Below are 27,410 nucleotides of genomic sequence, written 5' to 3' on the forward strand. Positions count from 1 at the left end.
AACTGAGCCAAAAAGCGAAGCTCACGATTTACTGGTCGGTCTACGTTCCTACCCTCACCTATGGCCTTGAACTTTGGGTCATGACCGAAAGAACGAGATCCCGGATACAAGCGGCTGAAATGAGCTTCCTCCGTAGGGTGGCCGGGCGCTCCCTTATAGATAGGGTGAGGAGCTCGGCCATCCGGGAGGGGCTCGGAGTAGAGCCGCTGCTCCTCCACATCGACAGGAGCCAGTTGAGGTGGGTTGTTCATCTATACTGGATGCCTCCTGGACACCTTCCTCGGGAGGTGTTCCAGGCACGTCCCACTGGGAGGAGGCCCAGGGGAAGGCCCAGGACACGCTGGAGGGACTATGTCTCTCGGCTGGCCTGGGAACGCCTTGGGTTCCCCCCGGAGGAGCTGGAGGAGGTGTCTGGGGAGAGGGACGTCTGGGCGTCTCTGCTGAGTCTGCTGCCCCCGTGACCCAGTCCCGGATTTGCCATACTGACTCCATATTTGGATGGTGGATTGAACAATGTTCTGTGACATGTTCAAACTTTGATGTTGTTGGGGACCCAAACAGAGAGACGAGGGCGGCAGTAGTATAGTTAAAAAATTGCATAATTTAATGAACAGAACGGACCAGGAAAAACTGGGTGAGTAGAACCAGAGGCTCTGACATGGAGGAACTGAACCATGGGGTATCTATACTGGGGACTCTGATTACTGGATGGTACACAGGTGAGTCAATGAGCGATGAGAGATGGGGAAACAGGTGTTAAAGACCAGGAAAGTTGAGACACTGAGGTTAAAGTAGCACCAGTAACCTACAACATAATAAATAACAAAATAATAAAACAAAGCATAAGATGCTACAACGGACGTCCAACAGATTATGACGGTTTTTAGAATGAGATTAAATCAGATACAAGTGGACCTTATTGAGTAATTAGGTGCCTTCTGATGTCAGGGGTCTTATTTAGGGGTGTAACAGTAAAGGGGGCCGATTATGCACACCTTATCTTAGTTTATCAGATAAAATCCCAACAAAATACATTGAGGATTGTGGTTGTATTGTGACAAAACTGAAAAAGTGAATATTTCAGCAAGGTATTGGAAAAATTGGGCCTTGTGTAGATTTATTGCAGCAGAGTTAGGTTGGATTAGTTAGTGCTTTGCTTTTGCCCTGTCTGCCCATCTGAGCTGTCTCTGCTTCAATCAGCATGTTGTCTTTCTTTGTCTGACGGCAGCTGCTCCAGATCAAAGCGCTCGTCAGTCGTACACTTGTCCTCGGCACAGAAACCTTTCTGCTGTGGTTAGTGACGCTACTTTATAATTTATTCATCATCTGGAATGAAAAGCGAAAATAGTTTGGGGCATTAAATGAGACAGAGTTGCTCCTTCTGACCCCACCTTAAATATCTCCATTATTAGAAATAAACATTGGGACTGCAGCCATTGGGTGCGTGAGAGGTGGCATGTAAAAAACTTGGACACACTTTGCTAGTAGGACTGAGACCATGGTAGCAGCAGGAAACAGTTTCGGCCAATCGGAACAGATCTGGGCCTTCTGACCCCTCAGGCCAAATGCTTCAGTGTTTAATGCTTTGTTGTTATCCTTCTCTGAATGACACAGGCATACCAACATGTACTAGTAATATCAGGAGAATTCAAAAAGTAAATGTAGCAGTCGGATGGCCATTAATTAAAAGTGGCTGAAGTTCCTTTGATTGGTTCTGACCTGAGATCACTGAGAAAAGAGCTGAAGAATCAGATTTTCTTAAGGTTCTTACAATGTTTTAAAGGGAAAACCTTTTTTTTGGTTTGTAAACACATCAACAGACAGCAGGTGTTCCCAACATACCTGTTTTTTAGCAGAACACAAATCCAATAAAAGCTAGGGACATACACTGATCAGGCATAACATTAGGACCACTGACAGGTAAAGAGAATAACACTGATTATCTATAAGTCATCGCACCCATTTGTAGGTGGAATATACAAAGGCAGCAAGTCAACATTTGTGTCCTCACCTTGTGATGGCGAGACGACTGGGTCAGAACACCACCAAAACCTCAGCTCTGGTCGGGTGTTCCTGGTTTGAAGTCATAGGGAACTATCAAAAGTAGTCCAAAGACGGAATAGCAGTAAACCAGTGACAGGGTCACTGATGAATGTTGGGGAAAAAGCGAACCGGTCAGATCCGATCCAACAGAGAATCTACCGCAGGTGAAATTGCTGTAGAAATAAATGCTGGTTCTGATAGAATGGTGTCAGAATGCAATAAATTGCAGTTGATGTGTTTGTGGCTGTATAGCTGCAGACCAGTCAGAGTACTATGCAGACTCCTGTCTGACGATGGGCACATGAGGATGAGAACTGCATCACGGAGCAGTGGAAGAAGGTGGCCTGGTCTGGTAAATCGTGTCTTGTTAAGCCTCGCCTGGATTAATAACTGTGTTTGCTTCACTTACCGGGGGAAGCAGTGTGGTGGTTTGGACTCATGTGAATGCTACTTTGACACATACCATTTACGTAAGCATTTTTGCCAAGCACAATAGAAAGTTCCAGGGGTCGACTTTGGCCTTTAGATTTCCCAGATCTCAGTCCAGTCGGGCGTCTGTGGGATGTGCTGGACAAACATTTCCGTTCCACTCTGCAACGTCCGGGACTTAAAGGTTCTGCTGCTAACGTCTTGCTGCTAGATTTCACCGCACAGCTTCAGGAATCTATTGGAGTCCATCCCTCAATGGATGATAGCTGTTCTGGCAGCAAAAGGGGGGGACCAATACACTATAAGGCATGTTGTCATGAGGTTTTCTACTGACTGGTGTATGTTTTGACTCATTAATGGAATAATATTGCGATCTCTATATTTTCTGTTGGATTCTAAACTAATACCCCTATCTAAGAACCTGCAGCATATACAGGGGTTGGACAATGAAACTGAAACACCTGGTTTTAGACCACAATAATTTATTAGTATGGTGTAGGGCCTCCTTTTGTGGCCAATACAGCATCAATTTGTCTTGGGAATGACATATACAAGTCCTGCACAGTGGTCAGAGGGATTTTAAGCCATTCTTCTTGCAGGATAGTGGTCAGGTCACTACGTGATACTGGTGGAGGAAAACGTTTCCTGACTCGCTCCTCCAAAACACCCCAAAGTGGCTCAATAATATTTAGATCTGGTGACTGTGCAGGCCATGGGAGATGTTCAACTTCACTTTCATGTTCATCAAATCAATCTTTCACCAGTCTTGCTGTGTGTATTGGTGCATTGTCATCCTGATACACGGCACCGCCTTCAGGATACAATGTTTGAACCATTGGATGCACATGGTCCTCAAGAATGGTTTGGTAGTCCTTGGCAGTGACGCGCCCATCTAGCACAAGTATTGGGCCAAGGGAATGCCATGATATGGCAGCCCAAACCATCACTGATCCATCCCCATGCTTCACTCTGGGCCTGCAACAGTCTGGGTGGTACGCTTCATTGGGGCTTCTCCACCCCGTAATTTGGGGAAAACAATAAGGTGGACTCATCAGAGAACAATACATGTTTCACATTATCCACAGCCCAAGATTTGCGCTTCTTGCACCATTGAAACCAACGTTTGGCATTGGCATCAGTGACCAAAGGTTTGGCTATAGCAGCCCGGCCGTGTATATTGACCCTGTGGAGCTCCCGATGGACAGTTCTGGTGGAAACAGGAGAGTTGAGGTGCACATTTAATTCTGCCGTGATTTGGGCAGCCATGGTTTTATGTTTTTTGGATACAATCTGGGTTAGCACCCGAACATCCCTTTCAGACAGCTTCCTCTTGCGTCCACAGTTAATCCTGCTGGATGTGGTTCGTCCTTCTTGGTGGTATGCTGACATTACCCTGGATACCGTGGCTCTTGATACATCACAAAGACTTGCTGTCTTGGTCACAGATGCGCCAGCAAGACGTGCACAAACAATTTGTCCTCTTTTGAACTCTGGTATGTCACCCATAATGTTGTGTGCATTTCAATATTTTGAGCAAAACTGTGCTCTTACCCTGCTAATTGAACCTTCACACTCTGCTCTTACTGGTGCAATGTGCAATCAATGAAGACTGGCTACCAGGCTGGTCCAATTTAGCCATGAAACCTCCCACACTAAAATGACAGGTGTTTCAGTTTCATTGTCCAACCCCTGTATTTGTTTGTCTTTTATGGTCAATGTGTGTTATGTAACTGAGCTTGTATGTTTAATAGTCTTTCAAATCAAAGTGAAAGTCTGACTAAATCTGAGTCGGAGGATCAGACCTTAAGGGAAATTGGAATTGGCCAGTAAAATCCTGATTTGTGCATCTCTAATAACTAAAAGACAAACTTTTTATCCCTTTCCTGGATGAGGAGTTTTTTCTTCGCCTGTAAACCTGGGAAAGCACCAGCAAAGAAGTATATCAAAGTTGTCTTGCGGTTGTTTCTTTACCCAGAAAGGGCAAAGAGCATCTTTTCATTCTTTACCCATTAACTGACCCTGTTGTTGTTTTAACCTCCATGGGGCTTTGATTTAATACTCTAGGAGGATACTCATTCCTAAAGCACTAGCTGCCTCTCTTTGTCTGCTAGTTTAGTTTAACATAAACTCAAACCCAACTTCTTACTTACTTATAGGCTGTAAAGTAGGATTTATTTCTAAGTTACTGGTTAAGACTTTAGCATGCAGATATAGTCTCAAACAATGTTGTCTGAAATGACATAAATACAGTGCTGTGGAAAAGTATTTGCCCCCTTACAGATGTCTTCTGTTTTTGCTTTTTTGTCACATTTAAATGTTTTAGATCTTCAACTTATTTTTAATGTTAGGCAAACTTAACCCGAGGAAGTAAAAATGTTCTTTTCAAATGATGATTTCATGTATTAAGGGAAACGGCTCCCTAAACCAACCTGGCCCGTGTGAAAACTCTTGATAACTGACTTGCATGGAGGAACGTTGACCCACTCCTTTTTGTCACATTGGAAAGTTTTCAAGCATGAACAGCCTATTTAAGACCATGTTTCTCCCCTGGATTTAAGTTCAGACTTTGACTAGGCCACTAAAATCTTTAGTAATTTATTTTTTGTGATATGTTGAGCCATTCAGAGTTGGTTCCTGTGGCTTAGGGTCACAAACTGATGTGCTGTACGTTCTCCTTCATGATTTTCTGCTGTGGCGTGGAACTCTTGGTTTCATAAATCACGGCAGTGGTTCCCAAACATTTTCTACTGGGGCCTCCTTTAGTTTCTAAGAAATATTCGACATTGGTATAAATACATTTTTCAAAAAATGCCTCTCTGTGCATAATGGGTCATTCATTCATTTAATCCATTCATACCACACACACATCACCACCCCGCTGCAATGGCTCCTGATTCCGGATTTAATAAGATGGGAAATTTAAATTTTTCTCACAAATGGCCTGGCAAATGTTTTTACCTTAATAAATAAAATAATCATTTGAAAACAGCTTTTGTATGTACTACAGTTATCTTTTTCTGAAAATAACATTTGTTTGACAATCTTGATACATAAAAAAAAAAGCACAAAACCTGTAAAAATTTATGTTTTACCCATCATGTGATTTACAGCCATGTTTCCTAATAAGCTGTTGTGCATTAGGTTGGATTAGCTGTTTAGTGTTGTGCTTTTGACCCCTGTCTGCCTGTCTGGGCTGGCTGATTTACCAAGCGTGGCCTCTGACCTCTGGCAGTCGCCACATGTGGTTCATTGGGTCACTCATCAGTTGCGTAATGCTTTCAGCAGCAGTTGGGTTGCACCAGACATGTTGGTTCATACATTTCTTAGCCTGTGTTTGCCTTTGTTATTGTGTGTGTGCCTGCTTGCTTTGTATTTGTAACAGACAAACACTGCAAACACTTCACCCCAGTCTGCCAGTCCAGAGGCACTGTCCCCGACCGCCACGCAATGTTGAAGAGGCGTGTCAACCATGACAGCCGTACAACATCCAGAGACTTGAGGTACTCAGGGCGGATCTCATCCACCCCTGAAGCCCTGCCACCGCGGAGCTTTTTAACCACCTTGGTGACTTCAGTCTGGGTGATGAAAGAGTCTAACCCTGAGTCCCCAGCCTGTGTTTCCACCAGGGAATGCGTGATGGCAGGATTGAGGAGATCCTCAAAGTACTCCTTCCACCGCCCGATAATGTCCTCAGTCGAGGTCAGCAGCCTCCCACCCCCACTATAAACAGTGTTGGCAAAGCACTCCTTCCCCCTCCTGAGGCGCCGGACGGTTTGCCAGAATCGCTTCGAGGCCAACTGGTAGTTCAAGAATCCTTCATGAGGACTAATATATCGAGGCACAACCTAAAAGTATACATCAAATCAGTTTGTCAAACAAATGACCCATAATTCATTTGGAACCATGAAAATCATCTTTCAGTAAAATATTTACAATGAGGTAGAGAATCTAGTTTATTTAGTAGAATATCAATAATGTTGGAGCTGTGGCTTTGTTGCTTTCATTCAATGCATCAGACTGATTCACTCACTGGCAGGCTGCTTCTTGTTTGACTGGAGTTGTTCGGTTTATGGATAAGTTGTCCAATGAGGTCAAGCCGACTTCTGCGGCTTGAGAGGGATGCTTTAAAGCCAACTGTGGCTCATTGTGGCTTTGTTTTTATTCAACATTTCAACTTCAACAGAAGTTCATTTTGCATGCCTGTATTGTATAATTTGTTTTGCATCAAGACGTTCTTCAGCTCTTTGCTGGCAGGATCACATTAAGAGCAGATATCTTGGTGTTTTCATGCTGAGCCTCCATGGATAAGATTAGAGACTTGACCTTTTTGTGTGTTGCACAAGATTTGCTACATCTGATCTCCTGAGGTCTTGCTGTTACCCACGCCCAACCAAATCCAAAAAGCTGTTTGTGTGAAACTCTTGATGTTTTCTAAAGTATCTTTTTGAGCTGACTTTATGGTCCAAGTAAACCAGTCGTGTTTTTCTTGGCAACAGCAGAGACACCACAGATCCTTGCAACACTATTTATGCTCCTTGAACCTTTAAAAAACATTTTATTCAGGCTTAAACTAAAAAGATGAATTCATTTCATTGTAGTTTGATGCGATTGACCAGCACAAACTAGGGCTTAACTGTGATGTGGAAGGTGATTGAGACATAATTTTCAAAGTTTTTCACAAATAATAATCTAAAAGTTGTGTCATTTATCAGTATTCAGCCCACTGAGTCAAGACGTTGTAGGACCACCTTTTACTGGACTTACAGCTTCAAGTGTTTTGTCTCTACCAAGTTTGCACATCTAGAGACTAAAACATTTTAACCATTCATCTTCTATACCCACTTCCTCCGTTCAGGGGAGCTGGTGCCTATCTCCAGCAGTCTATAGGTGAGAGGCAGGGTACACCCTGGACAGGTCGCCAGTCCATGGCAGGGCAAGACAGAGACACACAGGACTAACAATCATGCACACATTCATTCACACCTAAGGGCGATGTAGAGAGAGCAATTAACCTAACAGTCATGTTTTTGGACTGTAGGAGGAAGCCGGAGTACCTAGAGAGAAACCACGCATGCACGGGGAAAACATGCAAACTCCATGCAGAAAGACCCCCAGCTGGAATCAAACCCAGGACCTTCTTGCTGCAAGGCAACAGTGCTACCAACTGTGCCACCATGCAGCCAGATTTTAACCATGCAAAAAAAGCTCAAACTCAGTCAAACCTCACCTCAGATTCTCAATTAAATTTAGGTCTGGACTTTGACTGAGCCATTCTAATGCATGAATAGGCTTTGATCTAGCACATTCAATTGTAGTTCTTGTTGAATGCTTTTGGTGGTTGTCCTGCTGGAAGGTGAACCTCTGCCACAGTACTAAGTCTTCCCATCACCTCCGACCGGCTTCTCTGTCCCTGCAGAAAAAAATCACCCCACAGTATGATGCTGCCACCCCACAGTTTCCCCATGAGTGTGGTGTGTTCAGGGTAATGTGCAGTGTTAGTTTTCTACCACACGCGACTAGCATGTAGGTCACAGAGTTTGCCCTGTTTGCTGTGTTCCCTATATGGCTTGTGGGACGCTGCAATGTCTCTTTGCTTCTTTCAACAAAGTCTTTCTTTGTGCCTCTGTTCTGTACTTGCCAAATGTGTCCGTTGGACACCCGAGCAACAGATCTCTGTACCTCCTCCAGAGTTACCATGGGCCTTTTGGCTGCTACTGTGATTAATGCTGTACTAGATTTTATTGACCACATGCTTTTATTTATAAAATATTTTGCAAACCAGTTATCATTTTCCTTCCACTTCACAATTACACCTCACTTTGTGTTGATCTCCCACACAAAATTCCCTTAAAATACACAGAAGCTTGTGATTGCAACATGAAGGGGTGTAAATACTTTTGCAAGACAATGTATATGACATCTTAATACATTTTGCAGCTTGACATGATTAGATACTTGAATATCATGTTAGCTGCAGACAGGTCAGCTGCTCTTAAATGGAGTCCACTTTTATGGAGTGAAACCAAGTGGATGAAGAGAGAACTTTCTCAATAGCCAACATTCCTGGCATAGTTCTGTGCTGCTGTAATGGTTAATGAATGCCTACAGGAAACCTTCTTTTGGAACTTATTCCTTCCTTGCTTGTAAGTTAATGGCTGTGTAGCAGGTTTCCTGGCTCAGCTTTGAACTTTCCAATTCAGAGTGTTTGATGAGAATCGCCATATAACTCACTGACTCATAAGCAAAGCCTTACTACAGGTTTTACTTTATTCATAGAAAGCAGAAGATGCTTAAGAAATGAAAGAAAGCTTTTTTCTAATGTCTTTTATGTGCATTTTCTCCAAAATGTAGACATTAGCATTTCACCCTGATTCTTCCATTTGCCTGCAGGTAGGGAGCTGCGGTTCTATCACAGATTGTGGAAGTGTTGGCAACAGTTACCCCGGGCTGTGTCGGCCGTCTATATCACAAGTCCATAATGGAGACATGGATGGACATGGAGATAAGATGCCTGAAGCCTGCTTCCCCAAACAGGAGAAGCGGGAAGTGGAGAATGGAATTCCCAGATGCATGTCCTCCTACCAGGAGGAGGACAGCTCCCAGGGTCAGAGCCCGAGTCCCTCCCACGAGAACGGCTTCCCGTCCAGCCAGGAGAAGCGGGACTTGGAGAAAGACAAGGACGACAGCCTGATGATGCCACGCAAGAAGAGAGGGAGGCGGAAACTCGAGCGACCAACGAAGTGTGAGTGCTTGGCGTCTGCTTGTTTACCTGTACTCTGTGTGGAGCAAACAGGAAAGGGTATGTGAGAGGGAGGCTGAAAGGGTCTGTGCAGGTTCCTAGTAGCACTAATGCCAAAAGTGTCAGATTTACACATTTACCCTTTAACTTTAGAAAAGGCACCACGAAAAGAAACACAGACATGCATAAAACGCTAGGAGGAATTCCTCATGTTGCTCCTAGGAGGCCTTACATTTCACTATCATGTGTTTAGTATCACTTTTGAACATAATTTAGAAAACAGCTGAAAAAAAACCATTTCTAATATAAACTATTGTCGCAAAAACAAAGAAGAATCATAGAAGAACACTCTTTATTCCTACCACTTAAATATTGCAAGATTTTGTTAAGAGATTCTAATGATGTCCACAAAGTCTTTTTCTTGCTGCAGCACAGTTTTACACTGAAATGTTTAGAATAACCCAACCTTTAATTTCAGTACATTTATTCCGTTGGGAAAGTATTCCATCTAAATAATAAATAAATATAAATAACAAAATAATAAAAATAATTATTGACAACAAAATCACAGGTGGCAAAATGCTTGGAACCTATGCTGTCAATTCTTTCTACAACCTCTCTTTAGCTCACCCAGCAGGATTTCTATCCAATTTATGTCTGAAGACAGAGAAGGCCGTGGTAAAAGGTGGATTTTGTGTCTGGTGAACAATTTTTGTTGATTTGTCCAAATGTTTTGGATCATTAAAATACCTAATGACAAGCCCTTCTTCAGTTTTCTTGTAGAGTTCATGCTTTGGTTCACTGAAACAAGAGTCCTGGAGCCTTTGGAGTTGAAAAGGCCCACAGCATCACAGATCCTCCACCTACATAACAGTGGGCATAAGGTGTTTTTTTCACGTTACTCCTTTTTATTTTCCCCCTTAAACTCACAAAAAGTGTTTGTTGCTGAATACCTTAACATTAGTCTGATCTGACCAAAGCAAACGCTTCCAATTGAAGTCCGAGTAGAGCACAGCAAACTCCACATGATAATGTTGCTGATGGTAGGACAGAAATAGCTTTTTTCCGGTATCGACATGTAAATATCTTGCATTGGTTGTTATGGAGACATGGTGACCCACTCTTTGCTGCATTTCTCTAACAGTGAGCTTTGGATTATTTATTAAACGTGTTACACACCCGGATCATCTTAAAAATTGAAGTGGTTTTCTTTCTCCCCCACTAAATGAATGTATTCTAATTAAAGGTTGGACTTTTTTAGTCTTAATGCTTCTGCAGTTAAAAAATATTGTTTCGAGGCTTTTGCCTGTCTTTGCCAGGTGTGGATAAGGGCATAAGGAGTCCTGGCAGAATATTTATCGAATTATGACAAATTATGACACGTACACACACACACACACACACACACATACACACACACACACACGCTCATTGTAGGCCTGACTCGGCCACGTGCCTCCCCTGTCCCTCTTGGGGTCCACAGAGAGTCTGGCGACCTCCATGAGGAGTGTGGTAAATAGACGTAGGGGACGAGCACTTTGTCTCTTGGTAACGAGACTCCTCGGGGAACTGGCAGCTCCCAGGGGACGACTGCGCCACTTGGATGGTGTCGTACAAACTGAGTGGGCAATCTGTCTGTACTCACCTGATCTGGGGTTCTGCTTGATCCGTCTGACCCAGGCAAACCCTGAGATAACCCTGCTAACGGTTGCTGAGAGGTCTCTGATCGGTGCCTCCCTTGAAACACCTTTACTTCTATTTTTGCCTGTCTACCCTAATGTTTTTCATTTAATTCTTTATTTGGAGATTTTTAATGGAGCGGGGTTAAAATGTTGCCAATAAGGTGTTCATCCTGTTTGCCATAAGGATAATTTCACAAACAAAAAGGAGATTTATTCTGACTGGCTGGGAACTGAGCCTTGGTTTTGTTGCTCAGGAAGTCAGCAGCCAGATTATTTGCACACTAATTACTCGGGTTTGAGTCTACAAAACTTTATGGATGGAGAAAGTAAAACTCTGGCTGGTGTGGTTTTTTACAGCAGCACTGTACTCAAAACGGGTGAAATCTGTTTCAACAGAAAGATGTTTTCTTTAATAATAAAACAGACTTAATGCTGTGGAATATATAAATGCTGAAACTGAATAATTTCTTCTCTTTTAGTTTGTTGAAGGAGATATTTTTAGAAAAACCTTGATTGATTAAGAAAGGAGTTTTTCAGAAGTGGCAAAAGGAGGTATTCACCACTCTGTGAAAAACTCTAGCAAAACTCTGGAAAAAGCGTTTAGTATTTCAAAATCCCCACTCTAAAGCAGTTCCCTTGCAGTGTGAATGCATGCCGGGCCAACGTTCCAAAAGCAAAAGAGCAGGTTGGAACGTAAGAGCAGCACATTTAAGGAGAAGAAGAAGTAGGGAAACAAAGTAAGAGCGTGAATCTGAAGACGAAAGAGTTTGAAAATGTTTTTTGGGGCTACGTGGAGTAGTGAAGAGGTGCACAACAACATTTGAAGATCAAAGTAGCGATAGAAACCCCGATGAGGAGGACTTTCTTATTCGTACTTCTTTTCCTCTCGATCAGCGCGACACTGCCTCCAAAACAATCCGTTGCAACGACATTTGTTTGGTCTGGTCTAAAAATTCTCAGTGAAAGCAAACTGGGCTAACTGGAAGAAAGAGGATTTTCTTACTTTTACCAATACCTGGACTGCCTTGAATGTTTTCACATTTTGTGTTACTACCACAAACTTGTATGTAATGTTTGTAATGTTTCTATTTTATGTGCGAGAACAATAAAAAGTAATACATAGCTGTGAAGTGGAAGGAATCATGATAACATTGTTTTTAACCATTATTAGAACCACTTTTACCTCAGTTAAAGTTGCACGTCTTCTTGGGGTATGTCTGTACCTGCTTTGCAGATCTAGAGATGGACATTTTTGGCTAGTATGTCTCATCGTGAGAGTGGTGTGCTCAGTGTGATGTGCAGTGTTAGCTTTGGGAACTTTGAGACAGCACATTGAGCCACAAAGCCAAAGGAAACAATTTTCATTTACAGTTTCTAAAACAAGAGCTTTAAATGTATTCTACTGCAGATGCAGAAATTTACTGTATATATGTATTAACCTGTTAGTGAATGTTGATTTAGTGAGACCAAGTGTCTAAAGTATCCATTTACAACTTGTTGCAACTTCAGGATAATGTTGGCTTCAACAGGGCTGCTTGACATGGGCCACAAACTGCTGCTTTTTATGAAGCAGAGATTTACTTCACTTGAATTTTACTAATCGCCAATTCAGACTGGGGTTGAAAATGCAATAATGAACAACAGTGTTGGTACAGTTACAATCAGAGAGTAGGGAGCTTGGCAGAGAGAGTGGGGGCGCTGGATCGATATTCAGCCAATCAGGGTTTCTGTTATCCATCTGGAGGGCGCAGGAAGGATTTTAGCTACGTCTGGAGTGCAACTGAGCTCCACCAACGCTAAAGCTGGAACCCACTCAAGCTGGCAAGGTATACTCTCTCTGGGCATCACAGGCCAGCTCCTCTCACAAACCCAGTGACCTTGGCACTCTGCATGCCTCATCAATTTGTTATATAGTCACTTATTCCTGAGGATCACAATGAGAGCAGTGGAGAGGGGGGTGGGAGTCCAGCCACAGATGGAACAATCTTGAAGAGGCTGCTAACAGAGAAGACTTTTGCTTGGACAGGTCTTTAGGCTGCATTACCAATAAGTGGAAAACTTGCAATCAGAAGTTGTTGTTGCTCCCTTGGGGCTGAAGAAGTGTTAACACAGTGCTTGGTATCTGCTATTTACTCATTCTGTGGCATCTTACTAATTTAGGACCCAGCCGCTTCCTAGATGTGTGTTCTGCAGTAGGGGTAATGCAGTATTAAAAAGCCTGGACACTTTTAGAAACACTGTGAAACTAATACCAGAGATGTCAGCAAGAGCTTCTGTGATGAACCTAAATTTGGCTTCCTCGTGTATTCATCTGATCGTGCGATGGACACAAGCTTTCATTAATCACGACTCCTGACAGCCCCTGTAGTATTTCATTTATCAGTGATCTCTGTCTATCCCCATCAGCGTGTTTGAACACAGAAACAATGCTTTTAAAAAATACATAACATGATTGTTGCAGACTTTCGGAGCTGAAATCATGGCCAGGTTAGAAGGAAGTCAATCTGGAGCATTTACTGTGCTTTAGTCAGTTTTATTACTCTGCGGTTTGAGGGCCCCTGACACTGAGCTATTTTTGCCTGGTTTACCCTGCTGCTAAAGTTCTCACTTTATGTTGTGCAACTTCCACTTTATGTATCTATGCCTGTTTTCTTCCTGTGCATGTTGCCGATAGTACCGTAACAGTTTCTCTACATCATTCATTCACCCACGGAAGAATGATGGCCATTTGGAGGGCATCAGCCACTGATCAGTTTGTAAATCAAACAAAACAATTTGGGATGTTTAGTAGAGTTGCATCGATTTGAACATTGTGGCCAATTTTGACCAAAAATGATTAAAGCTAATCTTGATTTATCTTTAAGAACTAAAAGAACATTTAAAAACCACATTCAGAATGTATTTTGTAAGAGGTTAATAATTGTTCATATTACAAGCAGAGGCAACATCATACATCATGTGTGAGAGAACAGTCAATGTAAAAAAGATGTTAGTGATTAGCATAGAGGTTAGCATGGTTAACTCAGACTCCGTGTGTATGATCTAGAGCAGAGGTCGGCAGTCTTTACCATACAAAGACTGAAACCTAAAAAAGATAGTTCCTGAAGTTTTATACCTGCTAAAGAATATTTGCTTCATCCATAATTGTATTCCTATGTTTAGGTTTTAGAACTAATTAAAAATATCACACTTTTACAAAAAGAGAAAAACTACTTTTCATAAAATGGAACTTTCCATATTTATGGAAAATATGAATGATACAATGCAGATTTTGGATGAAACTACACAGCAAATTAGCTAGAATTTGCATTTGTATTGCAGTTTTGGCTTAAGTTACCGTGGATGGCCCTGAGAATGTGAATCCCTACCTTAACTTTGAGATTTCCAGAAAGCTTTTACATTTCCAATTCCAGCATGTTCCATGACAGACCATTGTTAAAAACTCAGAAGGATAAAACTGAGCAATTTTGCAGTACTGCATTCAACCTTCCTGTTTTCTTCTAAAAGTCTTGGTCTCTCTCGCTCTCTAACACCCTGAATGAACAGCCGACATGTCTCTATAGGTCTTAAATGTTTTGCACAGAAGAAATTATCAGTAGAAACACCAAAAAAGCAGTCCTGCTTCTTAAGCACACTGACAGACACATGGATGCTGTCGGTTTCTCAAAATAATGGTGCTGGTCAAACAAAAAATGTACTTTTTTGAGTTTCTGACCATCATAGCTATTCAAAAAGAAAATTGTTCAATTCCAGTCACCAGCCAATTTCTCAATTCATCTTTAATCTTTATCAGGAGTTACTTTAACTATGTTTTTTTTTTTACTTGCTGTTGTATTAGTTGTAATATTTAGGCCAAAAATGGAAACAAGCTCTAATCTTTATAAAAAGGAGAGATATCCACCATGTTTTTAACATCTTCTAAGATTTCCAGTAATATGATTGTTAAGAGCTGTTTCATGTAAATGCTGTTGAAATGATCTCACAGAAAAAATGTTCAGCTCTACAAATGAGATAATTTGTTCAGCTAATCGAGATAAAACTATGAAAGCTCAGGCTCCTTTTTTTTCTCCTACTTGTCCTCAACTGCAGTGCTTGAGTACCACTAAAAACGTCTCAACTCTGATGAAAAAAGTAAAGTTGAGAGCTTTTCAACTCAAGTAATATCTCCCTCTTTCCCACAATCGATCTGTTATCCAGGCAAACCTTACCTTTTGGTGTTCTGATTCAGTTCAGGTATTAAGAATTTCTTGGCAGGTTATATACAGCTGCCAAATCACAGATGTGAAACAAAATGTTGCAGCCTTTATAATTCAATGTCAGCAGCAAGGGACATGCTAATAGCAGCGGGCTCTGTGTTTCATGAAAGGAAAATATAAGGCCAGATGTTCAAGGGTGGCCAAAGAAAACTTAGCCACCTTTCACTTTCATCAGAGCCTGATCCAGGACCTTCATGACTCCACTGCTTTCTCATGTGGTACCTGAGCTCTCAAACTACTCTGGTCCTAGGCAGTTTGTATTTTCTGAATATGCTCATTTTGATCAAATGCATTGTTCATGTGATAAAATGGTGAGTGCAGTGCATTAATGTGTCACATGGTTTATCGATCAATGAAAAGCAGGTTTTCACAGATAAATGCACTATTAATGCCATTGTCCTCCTTTCAGTGAATGATTCAGGTCATCTATTGTATCACTGTCTTCCCTTTAGATGTGGAGCACAAGGAAGACGACGGGTGCGACACAATCAAGACCGAGGTAAGATTCCGGTGCTATTGTGTTTTTGTTTTCTGGATCAGTACAAGGGTTGAATCAGCTCAGAGTTGTTTAACCCTTTAAGCCCTAAGGGGTTTTAGAGCAATTTCCGCCCGAAATTACATAACTTAAATAAATCAAGTATGGCTCCACAGTTATAAGGTCAACCTGTAAACCTTTGGTACCTGTGGAAAGGTAAGACATAAAATAATGCTTGTGTGATTTATTTGTGATTAAACAAAGAGAAAATAAATTTTTTGTCCCTTGGCAAACGTTTTTTCTATATAAACATTGCAAAACACTATGAAAATGCATTGGAAATCCTAGGAGAACCCACAGGTTGTATTCATCAACATCTTGACTATAACTGCAGCAAATGTGGACGGATTCAGTCGAAGCATATTTGTTCCACAAAGGTTTTAGTAGGCAATGTGCTAAGTGGAGCGCCAGGCAGAGCTGGGATTTCGGCACAATTTAGCCAAAACTGTGCCAAATATGTTTTTCATCTCATAAAAGGGAATCTGGTCAAATAAAAGTGCTGATTTCCACTGTAGGACTTCTTTTGCATATGATATAGCCTTTGGTCATGACATTTACCTTGTATTTCAACAAAATGTACAATTGTGCACAACATAAAATCAAAACAATGGAAAGAAATCCAACTAAATTGTATCCTTTTATCTCCAACTGGTAGAATTTTATTGGAAAAAAAACTAACACTGAAAAACGATATAAACAAGTGTGCAAAAAACAGCCATTAATAAAAACAATGTAAATCAATGTGCAAAAACAATTATCTGTAAAAACGATATAAAAAATGTGCAATAAACAGCCATCAATAAAAGCAATGCTAACAAATGTGCAACAACAATTAGCGATAAAATCTATATAAACAAACTTGGTGACCATAGGAATGTCTTGCCAGCTAAAATTGTCCTTTCCGCATTTGAATTGGTGTTATTGATTATGGTCTGGATGGTGCTTGCACTAAAAAAACAGCTTCAACAGGGTCAGGGTTGTCATCACCAGGTCTAGAGGTAGCCTGACTTGCCCGCGTCGGGAGTTGTTTACCTCTCTTTGTTGGCTTGGATGAGAGGCTCCTTTTTCTTGGGACAGACGCTACCTTGCGTTTTATGAGCCTTAAGGCACTACGTAGCTAATGGGCAGGTGGCTCATAATGCTCATCTTCTTTGTCTTCTGCACCATCGTCACTGCAGAAACTGAAAGATACAGTATATGCTGAAGACCTAATTGATCTAAATGATTAAAAATGGCTAAAAATGAAGTTGCATCTGACACTGACATATAATAGGCTTAGGAACACAATGGTAACACTGTAATGACACATCATGTTTATTTTGTGTCCATAATAGTTTGCAGAATAGACTTCTCACCTTGAAGAAGATAACCGAAGTGGTGGGAGGCTGGGTCCTTACAAAGCCAGATGGTCCTGCCTCCTCTTGGCTGCAGATTATAAATTATTTCCTACTCTACACAAAAAATAATAAAATAACACACAAAGGCAATAATGTAATTCTGCAACAGTGGTATTGGTAAAGTGTCAGTGATATAACAGCTATATAACAGGCCTTCAACCAGTTCCACAAACAAGCCCAGCGGTCCTTTTGTTCTAATTATACAGCAGTAGTTACAATAGTAAAAATCGGTAAAGCATTGTTGAAATAACTGAGATTAAAGTTGCTGGAAATAAAAAGTAACACTATAACTTACTAGTGAACTGGGTCTCGGAGAAGAAGTTTCTCATCTTCATCCACTTCAAAATCCACACTGCTGTCCGAAGAATCTTCCACTTCAAGGTCTCTGCAATGCAAAATTGTTTCCAAGGCTTCGTTTTACTGTTCTGCGACATTATAATGTTCAAATTCACGGGAAAACACGAAACAACAAGCAAGCTATGTGTGTAGCAGTGCCTAAAACAAGCTGTGTGTAACGCGAACGTTATTACCAGAGTTATAACCTGGGTTAAGCACGGGAATTATGTGACTGGAAAACATCATACGAAGACTTGTGATACGTCCCCGCAAAGGGGGTGGGGAAGAAGCAAAAGTGTTTCCTGTAGGATTTCCCGTGTAGACTCAGATATGCTTGAAGAACCCCTAAGCATCATCTTGTGTTTAAATTGCTGTAAAACCAAAAGTATTTGTGAAAAACTAATGAAGCAAATTGCTTTGTAAACATTAAAGCCTCCTCTTGCGAGGGATTTAGGAAAAAAGCATCTGGCGGTGTTTGACCAACTTTTGGAGCCGGCAAAAAAAATGGGCATCCCTCTGCTCAAGTTCTTAACAGGTTAAATTGTCTCTTTAGTAGGGCATTTGGTTTTCCAAGAATATGCAGTGATGTTTTGACTGACTGTAAGTGCCAAGAATAAACATCAAGGAAAGGAAAATTGTAACATTCTTGCTGAGATGTGGACAAATGATCAGTTCCACTTCTACTCTGTACATTGAATGTAATGCACACTTCAGTCAGTGTAAGACTGAAAAATGGCGGGAACAGTGGCCCTGCTCTCAAAAGAAATGGAAAACATAAAGAACCTCACACCGGACATGCATATTGAGGTTAACTATGATCGTATGCTTGAATTCTGTAGCAAAATGGTCATTTTGATTTCCTATGGTTCTGGGGATTACGGATATGTAGCTTCAAGGTCAAATTTTCTCCACACCAGTGTTAACTGTGAACGCTATGGACACCGTCTAAAAATAACACAGTTACACTCAAAAGTGTACACCACCCTGTTAAAAGAGCCAGGTTTTCGTGATGTAAAAAAATTAGACCATGATAAATAATTTCAAAACCTTTTCCACTTATTAAAATGTGATCTACATCTACAACTCAAGTGAAAAATGAACAAATCTGCTAGAAAGAGAAAAAAGCTGCTATAACCCACTTGCATAAATGTGCGCACCTTTAATCTTATAGTTTGTTGAAGCTCATTTTGATTCAATTTCAGCATTGAGTCTTATTTGGTAGAGGAGTCCCACTTCTTGGCTCTGCCTTGCAAACGTTCTCCAAATCTATCAGACTGTGAGGAATCTCTTGTCCACAGCCTTCCTCAGGTGGCCACCACAGATTTGCTGCCAGATATAGTTCTTAATTCAATTCAAATTCAGAAATACTTTATTAATCCTAAAGGGAAATTAAATGTTGTAGCTCATTTTGTGAAGGTTTCTTCAAAGAGTGGTTGTAGATGCTGATTGCTGTGGGCAGGAAGGATCTCCTGTAGTGGTCTGTCTTACAGCAGATCTGAAGGAGCCTCTGACTGAAGACACTCCGTTGTTGTACTACGGTCTCATGAAGAGGATGCTCAAGGTTCTCCATAATGTTCTTCATTTTCTGAAGAATCCGTCTTTCCACAATGATCTTCAGAGGTTCCAGAGGAGTCCTCAGAACAGAACCAGCCTTTTTTATCAGCTTGTTGAGCTTTTTTAAGTCCCTGGCTCAGCTGCTGCTTCCCCAGCAGAGGATGGCAGAAGAGATCACACTTTCCACACATGTTTGAGCTATCTTACCTGCTTTAGTGATTCTATCCCTCTGTTTTGGTGTGGTAGTAGTGCGTGGGGGTCACCGGTTCAGTGAAATATCTTTCATGTAGGATATATCCAAAGAAAGCTACATGACACAAAAACCCAAATTCCCATCAGTTCTCAATGGTGGCAGATCCTTCTCAGTAACATTTGCAATGAACGCTGTACTTCGCTTCGCCTTTTCTGATTTAGGGGGTGCTTTGACTTCGATAGCTCAAAGGTTTTCCTGTCTGCTTTAGTTCGTCCTCCAGGTGCAACCATGTAATATGGTTCCTTGTGTTTGTCATGTTTTAAAATGATTTTCTTTTAGTCGAACGCAAATTTCATATGCTGTGGCTTTTGTACAAGCCATTTTTGTTTTAATGTAGAGCTGCATGATGCATAAACTGTCCTGGTGCCACACGTACGTGTTTCAAAGTTCCTTTTTTGCACACCTCAAAATTAGATCATACATTTCCCCATAAGTTGTGTTTTAGCCACCTTTCAGTATGAGTCCATTCGACTGTATGTGTCACGATGGACTTTGGTTTCTTTGCAACGTTTTATCGAAGAACTCCGGTAACAGGGGCTGCATGGTGGCGCAGTTGGTAGCACTGTTGCCTTGCAGCAAGAAGGTCCTGGGTTTGATTCCCGACCGGGGGTCTTTCTGCATGGAGTTTGCATGTTCTCCCCGTGCATGGGTGGTTTCTCACCGGGTACTCCGGCTTCCTCCCACAGTCCAAAGACATGCCTGTTAGGTTAATTGGTCACTCTAAATTGCCCTTAGGTGTATGAATGAGTGTGTGCATGGTTGTTTGTGTGTTGCCCTGCGATGGACTGGCGACCTGTCCGGGGTGTACCCTGCCTCTCGCCCATAGACTGCTGGAGATAGGCACCAGCTCCCCTGCGACCCACTATGGAATAAGCGGTAGAAAATGACTGACTGACTCCGGTAACATTCATGGAAAGGCAGCTGAATCTTAACAAACAACACCTCTGTCAGGTCCCAGGAACATTGTAAAACCCTGAGGAGGTCATTTACAAAGCAGTGTGCTTTCCTTCATTTTCTGCAGCTGTTTTTCTCTTGCTATTTGTTTTCTTTCTGCACTGGATCAATGACACAAAATGCACTAAATACATGCAGGAGTAAACCCACCAATCAAGTTCAACAGATGGGAGCAGTTTGTATCTGTTTTTGCATGAGGCTGCAGATGTTTATTTATTTATTTTATTTATTTATTTATTTTTATTAATTGTTTTGCTCTGTGAAAAGCATTACTCTGGAAATCAAAATCTGACATGGAGGAACCAATGAATGGTGTCTGTTAATCAATGGGTGATGCTGCAGATTATTAAAGGAAACAGAGGAATTTACCCCTTTAACTGATTCATTTGGGGTTGAAAAACACCCACAGAAGTTAAAAATGAATTTGATTATTACATTTTGCTTGTAGTCAATACAAATATGCTGAAGTCTGCCACAACTTCTAATTGTAAATGTCAATTTATTTATAAAGCAAGTGATGGACAGCAAATTTAAGCTAACCAAAACACAAACTATGTCGTTAATATGAAAAAAGGATCTTAGGGTTTCTGTTGAAGGGCTCTGGCTGTGGGCTCGATACGTCCTCCACTAGAACCCCTCAGCTCAACAGAGATTTATCGATTCTTCTATGCCGGACTCGTGCAATACAAATGGATCCTCTTTACAAAGTTTATGTAATTAGAATCTGTTTGTTAACGTGAAGCATCTGATAGACCTTTTCCACAACCACAGTTCCAATGAAATTGGGACTGCAATTGATCTGCAAATCCCGTTCATCATTTATGTAATTGAATACACTAGAAAGACTATTTAATGTTGAAGCTGACAAACTTTATTGTTTTTTGAAATTACTGACTCATTTTGAATTAGATTTTTGCCACACCACATGAAGGCAAGCTTCACCATAAATCCATGCAGAAAGGTTAATTTAAATGTTGACAAACCTCATGAGTGTAGAGAGATGCCGTTTACTTGGTGAAGCTTTTTAGGATCAGACCCGCCTGTGAATCTTTTTTCAGAATTAAAGCACACACAAACTCAGGTTTGCAAACATTTAGTACCCACCTGTACTGTATCTCTGTACACCCCCACCCCCCTCAGTCATACAATTGTAGTCTACAAGATTACAACACAGTTTGTTTCTGTTTTATTTTTACACTCGACTTGGACTTTAACTAGGATTTGAGCCTTTGAGTTGAAAATATTTGACACTGTATGCCAAACAGAATGGGTGTTATTTAAAAAGCTTTTTAAATTTTTAAAATCATCTAATATTAAGTCTGTAAAGTGAGAGAAAGTGAGTGCCAGCTGGTGAACATAAATACCCATGATTTTTTCATTTGCTTACAAGAATTGTGACATGGTCAAAAGGATAAAAACTATACCATGGGAAAGTATGCGTTCACTATAATGATGGACAAATTCTTTTCGGCATCACAGCAATTAAAGCCTTCTTATAATTACTGACCAGTTTCCACTGGTATTGCGAGTATTTTTCTTTGATGATAAGTTCCAAGTCTATGATGTTGGACAGCCTCTTTGCTATCACCCTATGCTTTAGCTTCCTCCCCAGATTTGAATGAATAACTCTTGGAAACTAGTATTAGCTCAGGACCTTTTTATCAATTTACTTGTTTAAGAGTCACAGTTCAACTTTGGACATATTTTGAACCTCGCATGTCTTTACTTGGGACATGACATCGAGACTTGCATGGAAGACACGGGACTTACTCTTTAGTCGTAAATAGTAGCTTGATCTGACTTGTTTGGTATTTTACCATCAGTGTAACATAAATGCTGCTGATGACCAAATATTCCAATAGGACTCAAGAATCTACATCAAATCAGAATCAGCTTTATTGCCAAGTTCGTACATACAAACAAGGAATTTGCCTCCAGTACACATTGCTCTTATGTTCTGTTTTTGCATTACAGAATATACAAATTTACAATTTACAATGTACAATATACAATGTACAATGCAATATTCTGCATTACAGAATATACAAATTTACAATGTACAATATACACATATCTAATAAAAAAGGTGCATTTGCAACATCTGTATGCTGTTGTTCTGTACTCTATTGAATGTTCAACAGAGAAACAGCCTGGGGGAAGAAACTGTCTCTGTGGCGGCTGGTTTTAGTGAACAGTGCTCTGTAGCGCCACCTGAAGGTAAAACTCTGAACAGTATATGTGCAGGGTGTGTGGGGTCGGCAGAGATTTTGGCAGCTCTTTTCTTGACCCTAGACCTGTATAAGTCCTGGATGGAGGGAAGGTCAGTCCTGATTATTCTCTCTGCAGTCCTGGTTATTCGTTGCAGTCTGGACCTGTCCTGTTTTGTGGATGAGCCAAACCACACTGAGATGGATGAAGACAGGACAGACTGAATGATGGCAGTGTAGAAGATGACCAACAGCTCCTGTGGAAGGTTGAACTTCTTGAGTTGCCTCAGGAAGTACAGTCTCTGCTGGGCCTTCTTTCGAACAGTGTCTATGTGTGAAGACCATCTCAGGTCCTCAGAGATGGTGGTTCCTAAGAACCTGAAGTGGTCCACGGCCGATACAGTGTTGTTGAGGATGGTGAGGGGGGTGTATGGGGGTGGTGTTCTCCGAAAGTCCACCACCATTTCCACAGTCTTGAGTGGGTTCAGTTCAAGGTAGTTCTGACCGCACCAGTGTACCAGCCGATCCACCTGCTGTCTGTATGCAGACTCATCACCGTCCTGGATCAGTCCAATGACAGTGGTGTCGTCTGCAAACTTAAGGAGTTTCACGGACAAGTCCGATGAGGTGCAGTCATTTGTGTAAAAAGAGAAGAGGAGTGGGGATAGAACACACCCCTGGGGGGCACCAGTACTTATTGATGTGGATCGGGAGAAGATGCTCCCCAGTCTCACCTGCTCCGTCAGGAAGCTGTTGATCCACTGACAAGTGGAGGCTGGGACGTTGAGCTGGGTGAGCTTCTGGTGGAGGATGTCTGGTATGATAGTGTTGAAGGCCGAGCTGAAGTCTACAAACAGGATTCTGGCGTACGTCCCTGGACGGTTGAGGTGTTGCAGGATGAAGTGTAGACCTAGGTTAACAGCATCATCTGCCGACCTGTTTGCTCGGTAAGCAAATTGCAGGGGGTCCAACAGGGGGCCTGAGATGTCTTTCAGGTGCTTCAACACCAGCCACTCAAAGGACTTCATGATCACAGACGTCAGGGCTAGAGGCCTGTAGTCATTTAATCCTACGATGGTGGGTTTCTTGGGAACCGGATGAGATGGTGGATCGTTTGAGGCAGGAGGGGACCTCACACGTCTCCAGTGACTTGTTGAAGATCCTTCTGAAGATCGGAGCGAGTTGATGTGCACAGGCTTTCAGACATGATGGGGAGACGTTATCAGGTCCTCCAGCTTTCTTTGTTTTCATGCGCTGAAAGAGCCTATTTACCTCTTCCTCTGAGATCTTTAGTGCAGGCAGAGGATCTGATGGTGGGGGGTTGGTTGCTTTATGGGAGGAATTTGTTCCTGAATGGGATGTAGAGGGGATAATTTGAGGTGTGAATGGCTTCTTGTCATGTCTGCAGTAGAAGCCATTCAGACGGTTGGCCAGGAGACGACTGTGTTCAGGATGGGTGGAGGGGCTCTTGTAGGCAGTCAGGTTTCTCAGACCAGTCCATACAGCTGAAGTGTCACCAGTAGAAAGGCTGTTCTTAAGCTTCTCACTGTAGCTTCTCTTGGCTGCTTTGATCTCTTTTGTTAGTTTGTTCCTGGCCTGCCTGTACCGCGCCCAATCTCCACTGCTGTGAGCTTCTTCCTTTTCCCAGCGCAGATTCCTGAGGTGTGGAGTAAACCATGGCTTATTGTTCCCAAAGGTGCAGAAGGTCTTGGTCTGTACACACATGTCCTCACAGAAACTGATGTATGATGTCACCACATCAGTTAGTTGGTTTAGGTCAGTGGCTGAGGTTTCAAAAACAGTCCAGTCTGTGCATTCAAAGCAGGCCTGTAGCATCCGCTTTGATTCCTCAGTCCACTTCTTAACAGTGTGAACCTTGGATTTGGAAGCTCTTAGTCTCTGTCTGTAGGTTGGGATGAGGTGGATTAGATAATGATCCGAAAAACCCAGAGCAGCCCTGGTAACAGCATGATATGAGTCCTTTAAAGCTGTGTAACAATGGTCCAGTGTGTTTTTGTCTCTGGTGGGACACTTAATATGCTGTCTGTATTTGGGGAGTTCATTTGAGAGGTTTGCTCTGTTAAAATCTCCCAGTATTATGATGAAAGAGTCCATGTTTTTTTTCTCCACGTCTGTAATCAGCTCAGCAAGATGTTTTTCCGCGGCAGAAGTGCAGCCATGCGGTGGAAAATATGAGCCAATCATTATAAACGAGGAAAACTCTCTCGGTGAATAAAACGGTTTACAGATTATGGAAAATGTCTCCAGATCCGGGCTACATGTTTTTCCCAGCACTTTTATGTCTCTGCACCAACCTTCGTTTATATAAAAGCAGATTCCGCCTCCTCGCCTCTTCCCCGATAGTTCCGCGCTGCGATCCACTCTGAGCAGCTGGAAGTCCGGCAACAGCAGTGCGCGGTCCGGGATGTTTTCACTCAGCCATGTCTCGGTGAAGCAGAGAACCGCTGATCCGCGGAGGTCCGTGTTTTTACCGGTGAGAAGAAGCAGCTAGTCCAAAGGTCCAAATGTATTTCTTATTTATACATTTGTTTATATTGACTTTCTAAAAATATCTGATTTGAAGTAGAGGTCTTTTCATACAGCTTTTAGACACAAATCATTCTAAAATATATATTGTATATTTTAAAAAAATGTTTGCTTTTGACTGGAGATCCAGGAACCGCGAAGTGCTCTTCCCTCTTAAAACTGGTGAAAGAAATGGTACCTAATGGTCTATAGATTTGAAATATCAAATACACTTGGGAGCATCTCAAAAATGTTTGTTCCAATGTTTTTTAAACTATTGCCAACGTTCTTAGACACTGTGACCTCCCTTTATAAAATTAACCAGTTTACTTCAAGTTAGCCCAGTTAGATCACCAAACTACCCATTTTAAATAGAATCTCTCACATAAAATATGGTGACTGGCTAGATGAACAGTTTTGCTACAGATCTCTACTTAATTCATAGGTTGATTCAAAAACAAGTAGCTAATTTGTTTTTTCATACCTTAAACAGGGAGGTCGAGGCAGGCTACGAGGGGGAGTTGGTTGGGAGATCAGCCTTCGACAGAGGCCAATGCCCAGAATAACCTTCCAGGCTGGTGACCCTTATTACATTAACAAGCGGACCAGGGAGGAGTTGATGGCCAAGTGGAAGATGGAGGTGAGTACCCCAACTCTAAACCAGCCACCACAGACTCAGGGGGAGGGGCAAGCGTTGACCGAAGCTTCTAGAATCAAAGAAAGGGCCCCGGGTCCATTCACGACCAAGTGTATTTGATGTGTCATTTGATATTTCATGAAGGTACCATTTATTTCAGTGAAATTTCCTCAGTTGGCTTCTGCTTTCCATTGCTCTCCTCTTGTCTTTTGTGGGTCACATCTGGTTCATGCTGTCCTGCATTAAACATTCAATTTAGATTTACGCTGTTCTCCATGCTTTTCATGTCTTACTGCAGAGGCAAGTGAATGTTAAAAAAATTGATCACAGCATGTAATGTTTTTTGTTAGAAACATCTGAGATGAGTTGAGATAAACGAGATTGAGTTTTTGAAATTCAGTTAATTTAAGCTGGTTTATGTTGGTTTAAGCTAAATTAAATGGAGTTGAGTTATAATCAGTATGAGTTGAACTGACTGAGACTGAGCCGAGTTAAATTAAATTTAACTGGGTTAGCTCAAACTGAGTTGAACTGAGTTATCTAGCTGAGTCACATTAAGTTGAGTTGAATTTTATTCGAGTTGTTAAACTTAGTTCAGTTGTGTTGAATTAAAGAGTTAAACACTGTTAAGTTCAGTTAAACTGAGTTCAGTTGAATTAAACCTCGTTAAATTAAGTTGTGCTAATACTAGTTAAATTCACTTGAGTTGAATTACATTGAGGAAAACTGACGTAAACTGAGGTAAGTTGAGGTACACCAAGTTGAGTAGAGGTGAATTAAATTGCGTTAAATTGAGTTAAACTCAACTTAGTTTAAAGTTGAGCTGAGCTGAATTAAATTGAGGTTTGTTAAATTGAAGTTAAACTTAGTTAAACTTAGTTGAACTGTGCAAGTCTAGCTGAGTCAAATTAAGTTGAGTTGAATTAAATTGAGTTAAACTGAGTTAAATTGAGGCAAATTGAGTCAAGTTCAGCTAAGTTGAGTTAAACTGAGCTGAGTTGGATTAAACTCTGTCAAACTGAGTGAAATTGAGGTAAATTGAATTAGGTTGAGCTAAACTGAGGTAAATTGAGATGAACTAAACTAAGTTGAGTTGAATTGAGTTAAACTGAGTTGGGTTAAGTTAAATTTAGCTGAACTGTGTTAAGTCCAGCAAAGTCAAATTAACTTGAGTTGAATTAAAATGTGTTAAACTGATTTAAGTTTAAGTTGAGTAAAGTTGATTTAAATTGGGTTAAACTGATTGAGTTGGATTAAACTGTGTTAAACTAAGTTAAATTTTGGTAAATTGAGTTATGTTAAGCTAAACTGAAGTAAACTGAGCTGAATCAAACTAAGGTGAGTTACGTTGAATTTAACTGAGTTAAACTGAGTAGAGTTCAGTTAGGTCAAGCTAAACTAAGTTTAGTTGAACAGAGCTTAAATGGTTTCCCTAATCAGGGTCTTGTTTAGAAATGTTTTTGTTGGATTCAGATATTTTGAACTAATCTTCGTCTACTTGATTGATTTGTGTTGGCATTCTAACCTCAAACATCAATTTGTGAATCAAGGAAAAAGCGGACAAACTCTAGAACCTGTTGATCCAATCTAAGGTACTGACTATTATCATCATCAAGTGGCTCACCCTGCAGCATAGATGTCCATCTTTGCACACTCATTTGTATGTTAGATGGAGGCAGACATGTCTGTGTTTAATGATCAGTTTAGGAAAACAAACACAGAGGTGTTTTTACATCAGACTGAAGCTGGGGAAAACGTTTTTCTGGCACAACGGCAATGTTCCGTCGGTACCGCGGTACCAAGTCACGTAAAATCAAACGGTACCATTTTTTGGTACCTAAACACATAATCGTGACTGTCGC

General features: G+C 41.3%; 1 protein-coding gene across 3 annotated transcripts in view; it reads left to right on the top strand.

Moving 5' to 3' along the window:
• The window catches only part of dnmt3ab (DNA (cytosine-5-)-methyltransferase 3 alpha b), a 71,007-nt gene that overhangs the window by 8,489 nt on the left and 35,108 nt on the right, over positions 1-27,410 (top strand). For 2 of the 3 annotated variants that reach the window (XM_047344930.1, XM_047344929.1), the window contains exons 4-6: positions 8,863-9,214; positions 15,602-15,648; positions 25,405-25,551. In XM_047344930.1, the coding sequence (XP_047200886.1) occupies positions 8,863-9,214; positions 15,602-15,648; positions 25,405-25,551 (546 nt within the window). The remainder of the gene's footprint in view (positions 1-8,862; positions 9,215-15,601; positions 15,649-25,404; positions 25,552-27,410) is intronic. The other variant, XM_047344931.1, reaches the window with a different exon arrangement.

This window comes from Girardinichthys multiradiatus, chromosome 19 (assembly GCF_021462225.1).
Source record: "Girardinichthys multiradiatus isolate DD_20200921_A chromosome 19, DD_fGirMul_XY1, whole genome shotgun sequence".
In the NCBI taxonomy this organism is placed as follows: domain Eukaryota; kingdom Metazoa; phylum Chordata; class Actinopteri; order Cyprinodontiformes; family Goodeidae; genus Girardinichthys; species Girardinichthys multiradiatus.